The sequence below is a fragment of the Rhinatrema bivittatum genome, chromosome 5, assembly GCF_901001135.1.
Source record: "Rhinatrema bivittatum chromosome 5, aRhiBiv1.1, whole genome shotgun sequence".
NCBI classification, from domain to species: Eukaryota; Metazoa; Chordata; class Amphibia; order Gymnophiona; family Rhinatrematidae; genus Rhinatrema; species Rhinatrema bivittatum.
Genome location: NC_042619.1, coordinates 337,900,550 through 337,917,764, shown reverse-complemented (window position 1 = coordinate 337,917,764; position 17,215 = coordinate 337,900,550). Strand labels below are relative to the sequence as shown.

General features: G+C 45.1%; 1 protein-coding gene across 2 annotated transcripts in view; it reads right to left on the bottom strand.

Annotated features, from left to right (window-relative positions):
* Nucleotides 1-2,828: 2,828 nt before the first annotated feature.
* Nucleotides 2,829-17,215, bottom strand: part of CIAO1 (cytosolic iron-sulfur assembly component 1) — a 172,027-nt gene continuing 157,640 nt past the window's right edge. Inside the window, exons 7-9 of one of the 2 annotated variants that reach the window (XM_029604459.1) lie at nt 7,014-7,083; nt 5,414-5,501; nt 3,121-3,295 (exon numbers count right to left, since the gene is read on the bottom strand). In XM_029604459.1, coding sequence (XP_029460319.1) covers nt 3,254-3,295; nt 5,414-5,501; nt 7,014-7,083 — 200 coding nt within the window. In that variant the 3' untranslated portion in view covers nt 3,121-3,253. Of the gene's footprint in view, nt 3,296-5,413; nt 5,502-7,013; nt 7,084-17,215 lie in introns of both variants that reach the window. The other variant, XM_029604458.1, reaches the window with a different exon arrangement.

Sequence of the window (17,215 nt, the reverse complement as noted above, 5' to 3'; positions counted from 1 at the left end):
TAAAAGTCAGGAGGGTACTATGCTCTCAGACGGTAAAGAGATCCGGCAACGTTTTCAGCAATACTTTGCTGAATTATACTCTACTAATGAGAAGATAACTCAGGGGGACATAGATATCTATTTGGAAAATTCTGACCTGAAAGCTTTAGACCCCTTCCAGCGGTTCATGCTCGATAAGGATATATCAGAATTAGAAATCAGAAAGGTAATTCAAGATATAAAACCAGGCAAATCCCCAGGTATAGATGGCTATACGGGAAGATTTTATAAACAATTTAGCCCTTTGCTTGCCCCTGTGTTGGCTAAATTCTTTAAATCCTTGAAGGAAGGCCAACCGCTCTCTCCCCTAGCCAACACGGCTGGCATGACGATTTTGGCAAAACCTGGCAGGTTTTCCACAGTGTGTGGATCCTATAGACCAATTATTAATGTTGATTTGAAGATTCCGACAAAAATCCTGGCAAACCGGTTGAATGGGTTTCTGGCCCAACTCATTCATCCGGATCAGGCTGGCTTTATACCGGGTAGACAGGCTAGTGATAATGTGCACAAAATAATGGATATGATCTGGTAGGTAAAACAACATAGGATACCAGCGGTGGCTCTCTTGGTTGATGCTGAAAAAGCGTTTGATGTAGTTCACTGGCCCTATTTATTTGCACTTTTAAAACGCCTCAATTTTGGGACCAATTTTCTTCAATGGCTTCACCAGCTATGTCAACATCCTTTGGCGTGCATACAGGTTAGTGGGGAATATTCGTCCACTTTTTCAGTACAGAGGGGAACCAGACAGGGATGCCCCCTGTCACCTCTGTTATTTGCTATTTTTCTCGAACCTCTAGCAAATAAAATTCAGAGTACCCCAGAGATTAGTGAGATACAGGTGGGGGCTTTTGAGACGAAGTTATTCCTTTTTGCAGATGATATTTTACTTTTGGTTACTGAACCGGAGTGATCCCTTCTGCTGGTATCCCAAATCCTGGAGGCCTAAGTCTCAGGTTTTCGCATAAATTGGGAAAAAAATCGGAAATTCTTAATGTAACCATTTCTACTGACATGGAAAAGTCCATGAGGGAGAAATATAGATTGCGCTGGGCACATTCTCATATTAAATATTTAGGTGTTTATCTAAGTGCTACGCAAGAGATGGTGCACCTTAATTATGACAGATTGTGGGCCCAGATTACCAGAGATTTAGAGAAGTGGAATCGTTATAGGATATCCTGGTTTGGGCAAATAGCAGCCGTAAAGATGTCAATTTTTCCTAAATTTCTCTATCTTTTTCCAACACTCCCATTAGCTGTCCCTAAACAAAGTCTTGCTACATGGCAGAGTTATCTTCTCATTAGTAGAGTTTGTTATCTTTGTAGGAGACCTAGAATTGCACGTAAGATTCTTTATCGCTCCAAAACACAGGGGGGACTGGGCGTACCTAATTTAGAGCGATATTACCTGGCTGCCGGATTTAAGACCTTGGTAGAGTGGCATAGGAGTGCATTGCAGAAACCATGGGTAGTGTTTAGTCAACAATTAATGGCTCATATACCACTACATAGCCTTTTATGGCAACCTAAAAAGACTTGGATTATACAGCCTCGAAATGTCTTACCACTGTCTATGCTGCTCCCTCTGCAGCTGTGGGAAACCCAGAAATCACGGATGGTGGGCACTCAAGAATATTATCATAGCACTTATCTGTATGCTAACTCCTTATTCACACCGGGTTTTGAAAGTTCAGCTTTTAGGGGCTGGGAAAGGCAGGGGATTTGTAACTGGGGACAGATTTGGGAGTGCAAAATATGTTAGGCTTTTTGGAGCTGTATCAGAAATTCGGACTTGTGCAGTCTGATTTATATTTGTATTTACAGCTCCGTCACTTTGCTCAGTCCCACCAGCTATCCATGCACTTTACATGAGGAAAATCTGATTTTGAACTCTTATGTTTAAATACAAGTCAAACATCTAAATTACTTTCAAACATTTATGCATTTTTTGGGTAAAGAAAAATACCAAACATCCTCCTATATACAGGCATGGGAAGGAGATCTCCATAAGAACCTTCTCACAGGGTGCATGGGAAGAACTTTTTCTAACATGGGTAGGGGTCTTATAGCTTCACATATAATTGAAAACTTTTGGAAAATGGTACTGCATTGGTATTATTCTCCAGAGAGGTTACATTGTATGTCTCCTTTACTCTCTAGCAGTTGCTGGAGAGTCTTGGTAGCTTCTTTCACATATGGTGGGATTGTACAAAAATACATCCCCTATGGTCACAGTTGGAAGCATGATTGACTCAGTTATATCGCACTCCTATTCATATTCTCCATCAACAAGCCTTCCTGGGCTTGTTGATGGAAAGGAACAGGGAAAGGAACACACCAATACTATGGTTAACTTTATCTTTGCGGCTACCAGGATTGAAATCAAACGGCGATGGAAATCCTCTCAAATTCCCTCTCTGTTGGAAATCCAACAAAAGGTGGAGCAAATTTATAGGCTGGCGGAAATTACGGCCCATCTTAGGCATAGTGTGGGAAGCTTTAGGAGCACATGGTGTCTGTTTTCTGTTTGGACTCAAAAGTACTGACAGAGGGTAGAGGCTCCTTTGATTCTAGCTGAAGGCTCAGTCCAGGAGTCTAAAAAGGTCTTGAAAGGCAATTTCTATATGATACTTTGTGCTAAAGATTCAGAATATTACATATCACCCATGTTTAACAGTAGGGGAGGGGGGAAGGACCTAAATTCCTTATCATAGTACTGAATTTTTTAGGCTGTTATACCATTGCATAATTCAAAGACACAGTACTCAAGTGAGTTTATTGACATTTGACAATGCGCTTGTTGCTTTATTTCAGAATCTTTATTGTGATAATTATTATTTTACAAGTACATATTTGCTTGTAGACTTGCTGTACAGAATTGAAATCTGTAATGTTGCAATATTGAGCAATAAAACATTTAAATTAAAAAAAACCAAAAAAGCCCGGTAGCAAGTATGATTGCAGGAAATAAAATATTATGCATCTGGTTTCATTTATGTGGTAGATGTCTTACTGTTCACTCCAATTTCTGGTATTGCCAGAGTGCAATTTCACCATCATCACTGCAGGATGCCAATAACCCTGCCTCCTTTGGATGCCAGACCACACAGTTCACATCCTGTGAGTGGGCCCGTGCCATGTGTGCAGTTAGTGAGAAGCTCGGTTGCTGAGGATCTGAGCAAGCATCCTCTTCAAAAATTCGTATGGCATCATCTCCGCAGGCAGTGACCAGAGAACCAGTCAGATGAGACCTAAATGAGAACAATGACACTAGCATTCCATTCCATTCCATTCCCCACTGCTCAGTTTTTTACCAACACCATTGTTTTTCTATAACATTTTGAACAAGGCTATCTGGACAACAATGACTAAGAATTATAAATTGCGATTTTACACCTTGTTAGAGGTAGCCTTTGAAAAAACAGAGTACATGTAGTAGTTTGTAAAGTTGTGGAGTATTTGAGAAATATGAATTTCAAATACTGCCAGAGGTAAAATATCTTGCCTTATTTTCTTTATTTAGCAATTTCCTCCTGCACCTATTCTATATGTCCAGTTCTGCCAAAACCACAGAGAGCTGGGGCCATGAGTTTTTATTTGTACTGACCAGGGGATTTCTTTTTCCTGTATTGTACATTTCTATATCATCCCCCTATAAAAATCTGGATCTTGCAGTGATAGTTGCAGGCTGGAGCCCTGAATCCAGCCACACGTTGTCACTATGCAAGACTGTACTCTGCTAAGAACATTGGCTTGGGCAGGCAAAATGATTTTTAAAATTAAGCTATTCTGATAATGTTTCTGATCCATGACTAACGATTGCTATCAGAACATTTGTTGATGCTGGATATTAAATATGGTGACATAAACCTATGGATATGGTATTACCATTTCATGCTGGACATGTCTGCCTCTGCTTGTTAGGAGAGGAGAAAAGGTTCAAAGCATAAGCTTCCAGTGCCAGTAGCAGAAGAGGATGCAGTCTGATGCACTGCAATGCCACTGTTGTCCTTTGGCCCGAGCTGACATGGGAGGGTGAGCAATGGGATCGGGGGGGGGGGGGGGGGGGGGGGGGAGGAGACTTGTGCTGCCATTGATAGTACTGTCATGTCTCCCTCCCCCCCTTTCATGGACGGGGGCCTTGATTAATGGTGACTTCATTAAAAATGGAAGGCCCTTTCCGGAAAAGTTCACCTTAGGCCTTCGGCTTCTCCTGACAGCTTCAACCCTGCCTTTCCACAGGTAGCATGGTTACTGCATCAATGCAGAGGTCCCCAATGAAATGGTATTACCTTATGCACAGATACTGAATAGGTCCATGTCGCCTGATATCACCAAAAGTTCAGATACTGCTATCAATCAATCAGGACCAGGTACACCACTGAAAGAACTTCATGCAAAAAATCACAGATCTCTGCTTCCTTGGCAACTATAGTACAGTTTCCTCGGCATACCCCATGCCACAGGCCACTTCCGGATATGCACTCAGAGGTATTTCCATCAGCCTGCAGGAATCTCCTGGTGTACCCCATGCTGTGGGCCACTACCAGAGCTTGTATCTACATTACTTCCTTTTTTTTTTTTAAACTTTACCTAAAAGAGAAAAAACACTTCCCTAAGATGAAGAGTGGCAGCAGACTCTGCTATTCCTTCTGGAGGAGAGGGAACTGGCTCCACCAGCTTTCTGCCTCGGGCGATGAAGGACCGAGCAAACTGAGGGTCCCCAATCCCTTGTTCGTCCACCTCAGAACCAGGAGGGATGCCCTACCAGGACCTGCTAACCTCCTGGAAGGAAATTCTCTAATCTTCTTTTTCTTTAAAGTAGGTTCAGACTGCAGGTTTTGCACCTCTACCATCTGCTAGAGACAGAGAAAGACTGAAGGACTGCAGGTGGCACACACCAGGTTATGTGGCAGTATCTGTGAAACTTTCAGTCTCCATCTGATGGAAGGGAGTCTGGACTGATCTGGGTATGTACAGGAATATCTGATTTCCTGTGTTAGCATTTGATGCCTTAATAAAATATAAATTAAAAAAAAAAAAAGTGTGCACCATGTGCTTACCATGACTTTATTTTATCAATATTCCTACAGCCTCATGTCAGTGTGCTTTGAACCTTAACCCTTGTCAGTGTCTCCTGCTTTATTATATGGCCTAATTGTCAATATGGTTTTTGTTTTGTTTTTTAACTTTTGGTATTCTTTGTGTTTCTATTTTATTTATATTAATAGGGAAGTATTTGTTTTATTAATGATTTTACCAATGTTGTGAGCCATCTTGGATGTTCTCAGAAAGCCAAGAATATAAAAATCAATGCATACGTGTACACATGATTTTGTATGGATTTTGTTATGGCGGCCTATGCTCACCAGGATACATCGTACACAGTCCTCGTATGGAATCCTGAGAGAGTGCAGATGCACTTCCAGCTTGGGTCTGAGCCGCTGCACACTACCCCTAAAAGAAAAGAAAAAACATCAACCAATGTACCCTAAGACACCAGAACCCACAGTACCATGTTTTCAAAATTGTGCCTCCCATTCCCCCTCTGCCACACCGCCCCAAGTCGACCCTCTACCAGTGGCAATAAAGCAAACTTTTTTACCTGCAACTGGTGTTTTCCATGGACAGCAGGCTAAATAGTCCCACATGTGGCAGACATTGCACCTCACCATCTATGGAGCATATCCTAGGCCTAGCATTCACTGGAAAAGCCTAGAAGGCTTTTAGCCCACATGCAGAAGGCACTATATAGGCAGCTATGGAAAAGGCCTCAACAATGGGTCTAGAACAAATCATCAAAGTACCAACTCACAAAGCAGGACAAACCCTAGACCTAATTTTTATCAACAAGGAAACCTGGGAGACACACCATTTCAAATCAACTAAAATAGCTTGGTCAGATCACTCCTTAATCCAAGCCTCCTTTACTTACCACAAAAAAAATCACCAAAAGCCAAAACAACATAGCAAATTACACATACCGCACCCCCTTTTGACAGTGAAACACTCCAACAACATCTACAAAATGAACTCAACAACATCGACTTCACAAATGCAGATAAAGCCACAACACATCACCAAAGACATAGCAGATAGAATAAATCCTACCATCATAAAGTCAAGAAAAAACCCAAAATACCAAAATTGATGGTACAATGACACTATAAGATCAGCCAAATGTGAACTCAGGAAAAAAGAGATCCTGGCGCAAGAGCAAAACTGACACACTACTTAATGCCTACTGAACCCACCTAGCAAACTATAAAAAACTGATTCATAACGCAAAAAAAGACTTTTACTCGAACAAAATAAACAAATTATCACCATAACCCAAGAGTGCTATTCAACCTCGTACAAACACTCACCAAATCTCCAAACGAACTAAGAACACTCTCCAACACTATCAACAGCAATGACTTTGCGGATTACTTCACCAACAAAATAAAAAATCTAATAAACAATTCCTTCATCAACAACACACCCACCCAAACACCAAAAGCGCAACACAAAACTGCATCAACATGAACTACCTTTGATTCTGCATCCTCTCTGGAAATCCAAAATATAATAAAAAAAATGAATCCAGCAAACCATCCCATCGACAGTATCCCCATTCAGACAATTAAATTGATTGTTGACTCAATAAACAAAACAATAACAGACATCATCAATCTTTCCCTCACAGAAGGAAAATACCCAGAATGCTTAAAACCAGCAATCATTAAACCATTAATAAAAAAGATCAACCTAGTCCCAGAGAACATTCAAAACTACCGACCCATATCAAACCTACCTTTCATTGCAAAAATCCTAGAAAAATTGTCCAAACACAACTCTCCGATTACCTGGACACAAACAACATTCTTCACTCCTCTCAATTTGGATTCAAGAAAAACAAGTAGTGAATCTCTCCTGCTATTCCTAAATGACACATTCCTCAGAGGATTTGACAAAGGATAAAATTACCTATTAATCCTCCTGGATCTATCAGCTGCATTTGACACAGTCAACCATTCCATACTAATTGACAGATTGTCTGAAATAGAAATCATGGGGAACACATTAAAATGGTTCTCTTCCTACCTAGCATATATAAGTTTCGAAGTAATGTGCAACAACAACCTCTCGAAGAAAGTAAACCTCAACACAGGAGTACCGCAAGGATCCGCCCTTTCAGCCACACTATTCAACATATACCCTTCTACCAGTCTGCCATACACTAGATCGCCTTGAACGGCGTAAAGGAACAGCGTAAAGGAAATGGGTCACATTTCCTTTACGCTGACGATATACAAATTCTAATCCCTATACAGAATACCCTGGAAGAAACATATGATAGAACAGCCATCCTCCTTGCAGAAATAAAAAAAAAAAACAACTAAATGACCTGAAACTAATAATAAAATATAAATGTTGCTTACCTGAAAGGTCGGAAGACTTGAGCCAGGCCCAACTCCTTGCCGAAATAGCGGCTGCTGATACCCTAGTAGCAGTGTCAAAGATATCGTAAGATGATCTGATCTCATGCTTGCTTGCCTCAAAACCCTTGTTTACCTGATTTTGAAATTGCTGAGGCAGGTAGTCTGTCAAATCTTGTATCTGCTTATAGAGCAGATAAGTTCTATCTGCTTATAGAGCTGATAAGCGGCAATTCTGCTCTATCTGCTTATAGAGCTGATAAGCGGCAATTCGGGAGATGAGCATTGATCCTTGGAAGACACAGCAACCAATGGCATCTAGAAACTTCTGTTCCTTACCAGGGGGAAAAGAAGTGTGAGGCTTTGCTCTTTTCTGTGCAGATTCTACCACTACAGATTGGTGATCCAATTGAGGTTTCTGAAAACCCGGAGCTGACTGCACCAAATAGATAGTGTCAGCTTTTCTGTGGACTGGAGCAATGGAGCCAGGAGATCCAGAAGAACCTGGTGAATAGGGATGGAGGTTATTTCCTTGGGAGCATCCAAGAATTGTAGCAACTCCATCATCTGATGTCTATCATCCTGTTCAGTCTGTAATTGGAAGGGAACCAATTCAGACATTTCCTTCACAAAATTTATAAAGAAAAGGTCCTCTGGAGGAGAACGCTTTCTACTTTCAGTGGGTGAAGGTGGTGAAGGCAAATCATTGGTGTCTGGTGAAGAATCATCAGTCCAGGTATCATAGGGATCAGCACCAGCCCCTCTAGCAACTAGAGAAGGATGGGGTGGTGGGATACCAGAGGGTCCTGGTCTAGGCTCCTAAGGAATCGAAGGAATAATTGGAGGCACCGATGAAGGCATCGAAGGCACCGGCGCAGGCATCGAGGGCAACCGATGGATGGCTCGGTGGCGCTGACGGGCGTATCGGCACCGATGGTTGGACCGGTGGCGATGGACGTATCGGTATCGATGGCTGAGGTAGAACTCCCGATGGAGGGATGCGGAACGGTGTTTCTCCTCCCGATGGACCCCGGATCGCCATCGGCGATCCGGGGTCCATTGGTGGAAAAGCGGCAATGAGCGCTTCCATCCTGGAGAGCAGCGGTGCCAACGCTGCCGGAATCAGGTCGGTGGTCGGTTCCACAATCGGTACCGGTTTTGGTGCAGGAGGAACCTGGAGTCGTTGCATCGCCTTGTCGATGGCCTCCTGAACCATCTGGTCCAGTTCTTCTCGGAGACCTGGAGCAAGCAGCCCTGGCTCCGGAACAGAAGAAGGAGGCAGAGGCATAGCCGGAGGGACCACCGTTAAAGGCGGAGTCGTGGCTCCCGATACCCTGTCGGGTGAGGGTTGCCTCGGTGACCCAGTCGCCGAAAAGGTCGGTGCCTTTTCTGGACGGGGTTTCTTCAATGGCGGCTCAGACGATGGCGAGGTTGATTTCGCTCCCTCGATGGTCCGAGACTTTCAATATCTCTATGATCTCCTCGGTCCTGAGGGGGAGTAGAGGGTGTCTAAGGCCGAGATGTCGTCGATGCCGATGATCACCGGCCGGTGGTCGATGCTGGCGCAAAGTTGACGGAGCCGGTTCTCATGACGTCGATGCAATGGACGGAGTCGGGGTTTGAGCACGGAAGAGAAGTTCCATCTTCTCCATTCTGGCCTTACAACCTCTTGGTGACATTAAGGCAGGTCAAGACATCGTGCTCTCGTCCAAGACAGATTACACAGACTTTAAGGGGGTCTGTGTTGGACATGGTGCGATTACACCGACGGAACCCCGACGCCATGGCCATGGCAAAAACTGAGCCGCGGTATGGTTGACGGTATACTTGACGGTAATCGACGGAGAACGGGTAAAAACTTACCGGAATATCGCGGCTTGAAAAAGTTAAAGAAGGGACCCTTGTGGGGCAAATTATCTAGTAATTCCATGAGGAAAATTCCTGACAGGAATCTCTGCAGAGCTCCTTAACCGCGAGGCTACTGCTGCACGAAATAAAGAAGACTGAAGGGGGACCCCTGCTGGCTGCAGGGTTAGTGCCATGCTGGGCATGCCCAGTAGGGGCCAGTCAAAGTTCTGGAAACTTTGACAAAAGTGTTCCGTGATTGGGCTCCATCCTGTGATGTCACCCATATGTGAGGACTACCATCCTGCTTGTCCTGTGAGAAACATTGATAAAACTGAATTAATCATACTAGACAAAAATAATAACGCCCTCACGAAGCCACTCATTACAGATAATCCAAAAACGTTAATCTCACCTGTCCCCCATACACGTAATCTAGGAATCACCATTGACAAAGAGCTTTCATTCAAACCCCACATAACCACCAAGTTTAAAGAAGGATACTGACACTCAGACGTCTTAAACCATTCCTTACACAGGATGATTTCAGAACAGTGCTCCAACTACTCATCTTCTCTAACCTAGATTACTGCAATGCACTACTCCTTGGACTACCTCTCACTACCATATGTCCTCTCCAAATCCTACAAAACACTGCCGCCAGAATTCTAACTGGATCAAAAAAACATGATCACATCCCACCAATTCTAATCTCGTTACACTGGCTCCCAATAAAATACCGAATAGAATACAAAGTTCTTACAACCATGCATAAAATAATTACAGGACAACAAAACAACTGGCTAAGCAAACACATAGTAACATACAATCCAAGACGGAATCTATGATCAAGGAATAAAGGACTACTCAAGCTCCCTCAAGCAAGAAGCACAAGACTAAACACAACACATGAGAGAGCCATATCCATCACCTGCCCTAAACTATGGAATGCTTTACCAATTGGAATAAGAACTCAATTATGCATAAAAATATTCAAAAAAAGACTTAAAAACCTGGCTATTCACGAGAGCCTACTCAGACTCCCTCAGTCAACCAATACACATATCAGACACGCATCCAACAACACAAAAAGGTCACATCCCCAGCTAAGTAATAATAATGTACAGGACTTATTCTAGCAGTAGGAAAATCCAAGATTCAACAGTGTGTTAAAAATAACATACCCAACCAAGTAGCAACACTGTAAAGGAAATATCCTTACAGATGGAAAGAACCTGCAATCAATAAGTGTGTAGAAAAAACCAGCAATCTGTAACAATATGTGGGAAACTAACTTGCAGTATGTAACACCTTTCAACTAGCACTATGGAACAGTATGTAACCTGCTGTACATAACACTAGGTATGAAAACTAGGAAATAAGAAGGAGTACGCATCAGTATGAAGGAAGTAACTTGCAGTATGTAACAAGGATGCAGGAAACAATAACGAAATAACTTGCAATAGGTAACAGCTTGTAGGAAATAACTTGCATATGTAAAAGCATGTAGGAAATATCTTCACAGCAAGTAGTAACTTGCAGTATGTAACAGCGTGTAGGAATTTATTTGCACTAGGATATAACTTACAGTATATATCGCTTTAAGTATAGAGCAACGTGCAGTGTGTAACAATTTGATGTGCAAGAATCTAGCAGATACAACTAGCCTACAAGATATGACTATTTGATGATAATGCTACAATTTTTGTTGCATGTTTATGTAAACTGTTTTGATGGCAAAACCGAACAACGGTATACAAAACACATCAAATAAATAAATAAATACAATAACTATGAATGAGAATGGGTTTAAATTCTAAAGGGAGGAAGCTGGATATGAAGGACTCTTTATCCTGCATTCCATGGACAAGATAGATGTACAGTCGTATATGTGGCGAATCCCAAGCTAAGGGTTGCCTTGGTGTCCCCTGCTCTGATATTTCCCCAGAGATAACTCACATAATGGATGATTACGCAAAGAGTTCAAACACAACCAGTGGAAGTCAGAATAGGTCAGGATTTAGAGAATCTTCAACCAAAGCTGCTGTCTGAATGAAAATCAGAGTAGTGGCAAAGTGAACGTATGCATCAAACTCCATATTGCAGCTTTACATGTTTTCTTGATAGAGGTGGAAACCAAGAAGGCTGAGAAAGGAAAATTGGTTCTTACCTGCTAATTTTCGTTCCCAGACTCCTGGGTTTATTCATCCCTGCCAGCAGATGAAGTCAGAGAAAGTTTCACTGACACTGCTTCATAATCCCTAGTGTCAGCTGCAGTTCCTCAGTTTTGGTCTGTACCCAAGCACAAAACACTTGCAAAACTTGTAAAATCTTGAAAAAAGTCTTCCAACAAGTCTGTATTCCATAACCTTAAAATTTTGTACCAAAAAGATTACAGCTGAGCGGATGACTCTCCACCTCCATAGATCGGGCGGGTTCTGGACTGATCCGTGGTACTACAGGAACAAAAATTAGCAGGTTAGAACCAATTTTCCTTTCTCTGTATGTACCCGGATCAGTCCAGGGTTAGACCTGGAAAGTCCTGCTTGCAAGACACTCTTGCCAAAAGACCGAGAGACTCTGGCTCCCCTTCATCTAGTGCCTTGCAAAAGCATGCAGCGACTTCCAAGTCACCGCCCTACAAATTTCCTGTGGTGAAACCAACTGGGCCTCCGCCCATGAGGCCGCCTGATAAAAGTGTAGAGTGAGCCCACAACCGTTCAGCACCTGACGGCCTTTGAGAATGTATGCCGCCACAACAGTCTCCTTAAGCCACCTCGCAATGCTAGCTTTGGAAGCCTGGGTACCTTTCTTCACACCACAAAATGAACAGATCAGATCTCCTAAAATCATTTGTTACCTTGAGATACCTCAGCAAAGTCCTACAGGCGTCCAACAACCTAAGCTCCCGCGCATGAGGCAAAGAAGCATCCAATTCCGGGAAAGCCAGAAGCTCCATCATTTGATTAACATGAAAAGTCGATATCACCTTGGGAAGAAACAAGGGAACCATCCGCAAGGACACTCCTTGAATGGATTGCAGAAAGATAAAGCCTGCAACTCTGATTCTCCTCGCAGAACAAATGGCTACCAGGAAAACGACCTTCAAGAGTCGCTTTGTGGAGAGGTTCAAAAGGTGGCTCACACAAAATTCGGAGAACGAGATTAAGATTCCAGGATGGACAAACTCTCTTAACCGGAGGGTGCAAATTCTTAACCCCCTGAAGAAATTGAACAACATTGGAATGCGAGGACAACGTGTGACCCTCAACTCTACCACGTAGATAAGCCAGAGCCGCTACCTCTACTCTGAGGGAGTTGAAAGTTAGGCCTTTGATCAAACCTTCTTGAAGGAAAGATAAAACCTGAGACACCAAAGACCATAAGGCCTGTACCCTGTTAGTTATACACCATGCCTTCCATGACTTGGATATACGACAACGAAGTAGATGTCTGTCTAGCTTGTTGAAGAGTAGTAATGACTGCCTCTTGGAACCTCTTCGTCTCAAACGCCGCCTCTCAAAAGCCAGGTACTAGACAAAAGCGATCTGCCTGGTCTGAAAATATGGGGCCCTGACAGAAGATGAGGAAGATGACTGAAGTGTAATGGTCCGTCCACTGTCATGTTGACCAGATCTGCGAACCACGGCCGAAGAAGCCACTCCAGGGATTCCAACACCACTTCTCCCTGGTGTTTCTCTATCTGACGCAACACTTTGCCTATCAGAGGCCAAGGGGGAAATATGTAAAGAAGAACCCCCTGAGGCCAAGGTATTACCACAGCATTGACCCCTTCAGCCCCGTACTCCTGTCTTCGACTGAAAAAACGAGATGCCTTTGCATTGAGAAGCGTCACCATTAGATCCACATGGGGACAGCCCCACCTCTCTCCTATGAGCTGCATCGCTACCTCGGACAACTCCCACTCCCCTGGATCTAGCGTTGTGAGACTTAGAAAATACAGTTGGACGTTTTAGACCCCTGCGATATGAGATGCCGCTATCTGAATCAAGTGCTTCTTCGCCCAAAGAATTAACTCCTGAGCTACCGCATGACTCTTGGAACCTCCCTGCCGATTGATATATGCCACGGTTGTCGCATTGTCGGACAAGACCCTCACCGAGTGGCCTTGAACTGCTCTGGTCTCTAAGCAATCGAAAGATCAAGAGGCTTCTTCTGCCGACCAAACGCCCTGGGCCGATTGTCGCTTGCATACTGCTCTCCAACCAGAAAGACTGGACCTCTAGATAGACTCCACAGACCAGATTGGATGACTGCAGCCACCAAGCCAGACTGTCCTGCGCATAACCATCGAGCAAGACGGGCATATGAAACTCCTCCGACAATGGATTCCATTTTGCCAACAGAGCTCTCTGTTGGCAAAATGACTGGATCAGTCCAGTCCATATGCATAAAATGACCGGATCAGTCCAGTCCATATGCATAAAAGCACACGACACCAACTCCAGCGTTGAGGCCATCGAGCCTGCAAAGCCAACAGATGCTGGACTTGCATCTGTAACTTGCAGGCTCTCTCCTCCAAGAGGAACACCTTGTCCTTCAGCTTGTCGAACCAAGCTCCCACATAGTCTAGGGTCTTCGCCAAATTCACCACCCAGCCTCGAGAGCCTAGAGAGTCTAGGGTGGTGAATACCTTCTGCACCGCCGCACGCCACACCACCGCACAGCAAGCGACTTCTGACTTTGCTTTGATGAGCCAATTGTTTAGATAAAGTTGAACCAGGACCCCTTCGCACTGCAACGCCACTGCCACCACCACCACCACCACCATTACCTTGGTGAATGTGTGGGGCGCTGTGGCCCAGTGCTGATCCAGTAACATGAACCTCAGGAACCGCTGGTGATCCGGACAAATGGGAATATGTAGGTAGGCCTCTGTCAGATCCAAAGAAGCCAGGAACTCGTCCTTGCACATTGTTGCGATTACTGACAGCAGAGTTTCCATCCAAAACCTTGGGACCTTTAGAGCCACATTTACACGTTTTAAATCCAGAATGGGGCGAAAAGAGACTTCTTTCTTTGGAACTACAGAATAGAGGGAATACTGACATTTGCCTCGTTCGCCCTGCGGAATCTGAATCACCGCTCCTAAGGCTAGTAACCTTTCCTTGTACGTTCCCGGATCAGTCCAGACTCCTGGGTTTTGCCTCCCCTCCAGCACATGGAGACAGATAAGTTTTGACTGACTCTGCCCTGAGGTTCCACCTACAGTATTATACCCTGAGGTTCCACCTACAGTCCTGTCAGTATTTCTTTGTCTCCAGCAGATGGTGGACGTGCAAAATCCTACAGTCTGTAGATAGATAAATAGTTGGAAAAAAAAAAAAAAAGAAATTGAATAAGGACATAGTTGTGATTAGTTTTTTTTGGTTTTTTTTTTTTAAGAAAAAGTAATAGGAGTTTCTTGAGCCTTCCAGGGGGCTGGCAGGTCCTGCTGGGTCCATCCCCCCTGGTATTTGAGGCTGCTGGAGCTAGGGGTCGAAGACTCTGCTTCCCAATATTGCTAACAGCACTCAGAGTGATACGGGGAGCCTGGTTCACTCACCCATTGTTTCAGGTTTGAAAAAAACAAATACTCTTGGTTTCTTTTATCATCAGGCCTGATTCTCTGTTCCCCCCAACGCTGCGCATTGGGAAAGCCACTGTCTGTTTTCTCTCTGAGTCTCGGCTGGTCCCCCGGAGTTTCTTTCATCGATGCTGCATGATGTGGCCTGCTGCACATGTTGAGACGTGCGCTGGGCCTTTGCTCTGCCTGTCTCCCGGGGGGGGGGGCACTTCAGGAGCCGACAGGGGCGGCAGTTTAAAGCTGCACCAGGAGCCTGGGAGGCTTGGGTGACTGCGGCACACTTTGCCTGATCCGTTCCCGCTCAGTGCGGGAATGGACGCCATTTTGGCTTCCTTTCGCAAACCACAGAGGGGGAAGGGAATTCCCCTCTTCCCTAATCACTGCAGCAGGCAGCCTCCTGGGGGGGGGGGGGGGGGGGGGCAGGGGGGGAGGAGGCAGGTCGACGGAGGATTTTACATTTGTGGCAGAGAAGAGCCCCAGGGGCAGCCCTCCTCCTTTTCCTCCGACTTTATTCTGCTGCTTTCAAAGCCAGGAAGACAGCTAAGAGGCATTCCAGAGGACGCTCTCTCTTTTGCTCAGCTCAGCCATTGGCCAAATCAAGGGTCCAGGCCACTAAGAGACCCAGGCCTCTGGAGGGGAATGGGGTCCCAAAGGTTAAGCGCCCCCTCCACACCGCGTCATCCCGCCAGGTGGAGGACTCCTTCTCAGAGGTTTCGGAGCCAGAGGAACAAGAACTGAGGGGCAAGCCCCCTCAGGGGGCAGACCATGAAGGTGACTAGGCCCATATTTCCAATCATGGTCCCTAGGTAGTTGAGGGAGATGACCCTAAGGTGGTCCACCTCTTCCAGAAAGACGATCTAGGCCCGCTTATTCCCATGGTTCTGGAGGAATTGTACATTGACGCCCCTCAGGAGTATTCTTGGATAAGGGCCATTGGGTCTTCGAGGTCCGACCAGGTCTTTCCCTTTTCATCTTTCAGTCACTGACTTATTGTTTCGGGAGTGGGCCACTCCTGATTTAGGTTTGAAAGTCAGTAAAGCGATGGATAAACTGTACCCCTTGCCAGAAGAAGCCCTGGACCTCCTCCGAGTTCCCTAGGTAGATGCGGCGGCGTCAGCAGTCACCAAGAAAACCATCATCCCAGTGTCGGGTGCGACGGCCCTCAGGGATCTTCAGGATTGTAAGCTTGAGGTCCAGCTCAAGAAAATATTTGAGGTGTCAACGCTTGGCGTGCGGGCTGCCATGTGCAGCAGTTTCTCCTTCGCTGGGTACAATTGCAGAGTAGCCTGTCTCTTTTGGAGGAGGAGGATGTTCAAGCTGGGCGGCTGGAAGCTGCAGTTTCTTACAGTGCGGATGCCCTCTATGATCTACAACGAACGCCAGCCAGGTCTATAGTTTCAGCTGTCTCTGCCCGTAGGCTACTCTGGTTGAGGAACTGGTCTGCAGATGTCTTCTCCAAAGCTCAGCTGGGTTCTCTGCCTTTCAAGGGCAAGCTACTCTTCGGAAAGTACTTAGAAGACATGATTCAATCCTTGGGGGAAAACAAGGTCCATCGGCTACTGGAGGATAGACCCAAGACAAGAGGTTGCTTTCCTCCTCAGTCACATTTCCGGGGGAATGAGAGATTCCGGTCTTCCCGGTCGTCGGGCTCCTTGTCTAGGCAGAACTCAGGCAAGTTTCGCCGCAAGAGATTAGTAGGGCAGCTACTTGGAAGTCTGCACACCTTTGCTAGGCATTACTGGTTGGATTTCCAGGCCCCAGGCTCTGAGGGGTTTGGAGAAGGTGTGCTTTGAGCGGGACTCTCAAGGTCCCACCCCGCGTAGGAGAGCTCTGGTACATCCCAGGAGTCTGGACTGATCCGGGTACGTACAGGGAAAGGAAAATTGGTTCTTACCTGCTAATTTTTGTTCCTGTGGTACCACCGATCAGTCCAGTGTCCCACCCATTTCAGCGTTGGGAAACCGGAGAGTCCGCTCGTTCAGTACTTCTTTGTTTTTTTCTGCAGATTAGTTCTCAAAGCTATAATGGGTTCTGCTCCCACTTAGCGTTCATGGACAGGATGTTTTTGGCGTTGCAGGGTTTCTCCTCCCCCTGTCCAGGAGGGGGTAACATTGTTATTGGTTCATGTAGATTTTAATCGTTCTGCTTTGATACAGTGTAATACTGATGGCACATCAGGGCAGAGTCAGTCAAAACTTCTCTGTCTCCATCTGCTGGAGGGGAGGCAAAACCCAGGAGTCTGGACTGATCCGTGGTTCTACAGGAACGAAAATTAGCAGGTAAGAACCAATTTTCCTGTTTAACGTCCTCCAGACCAC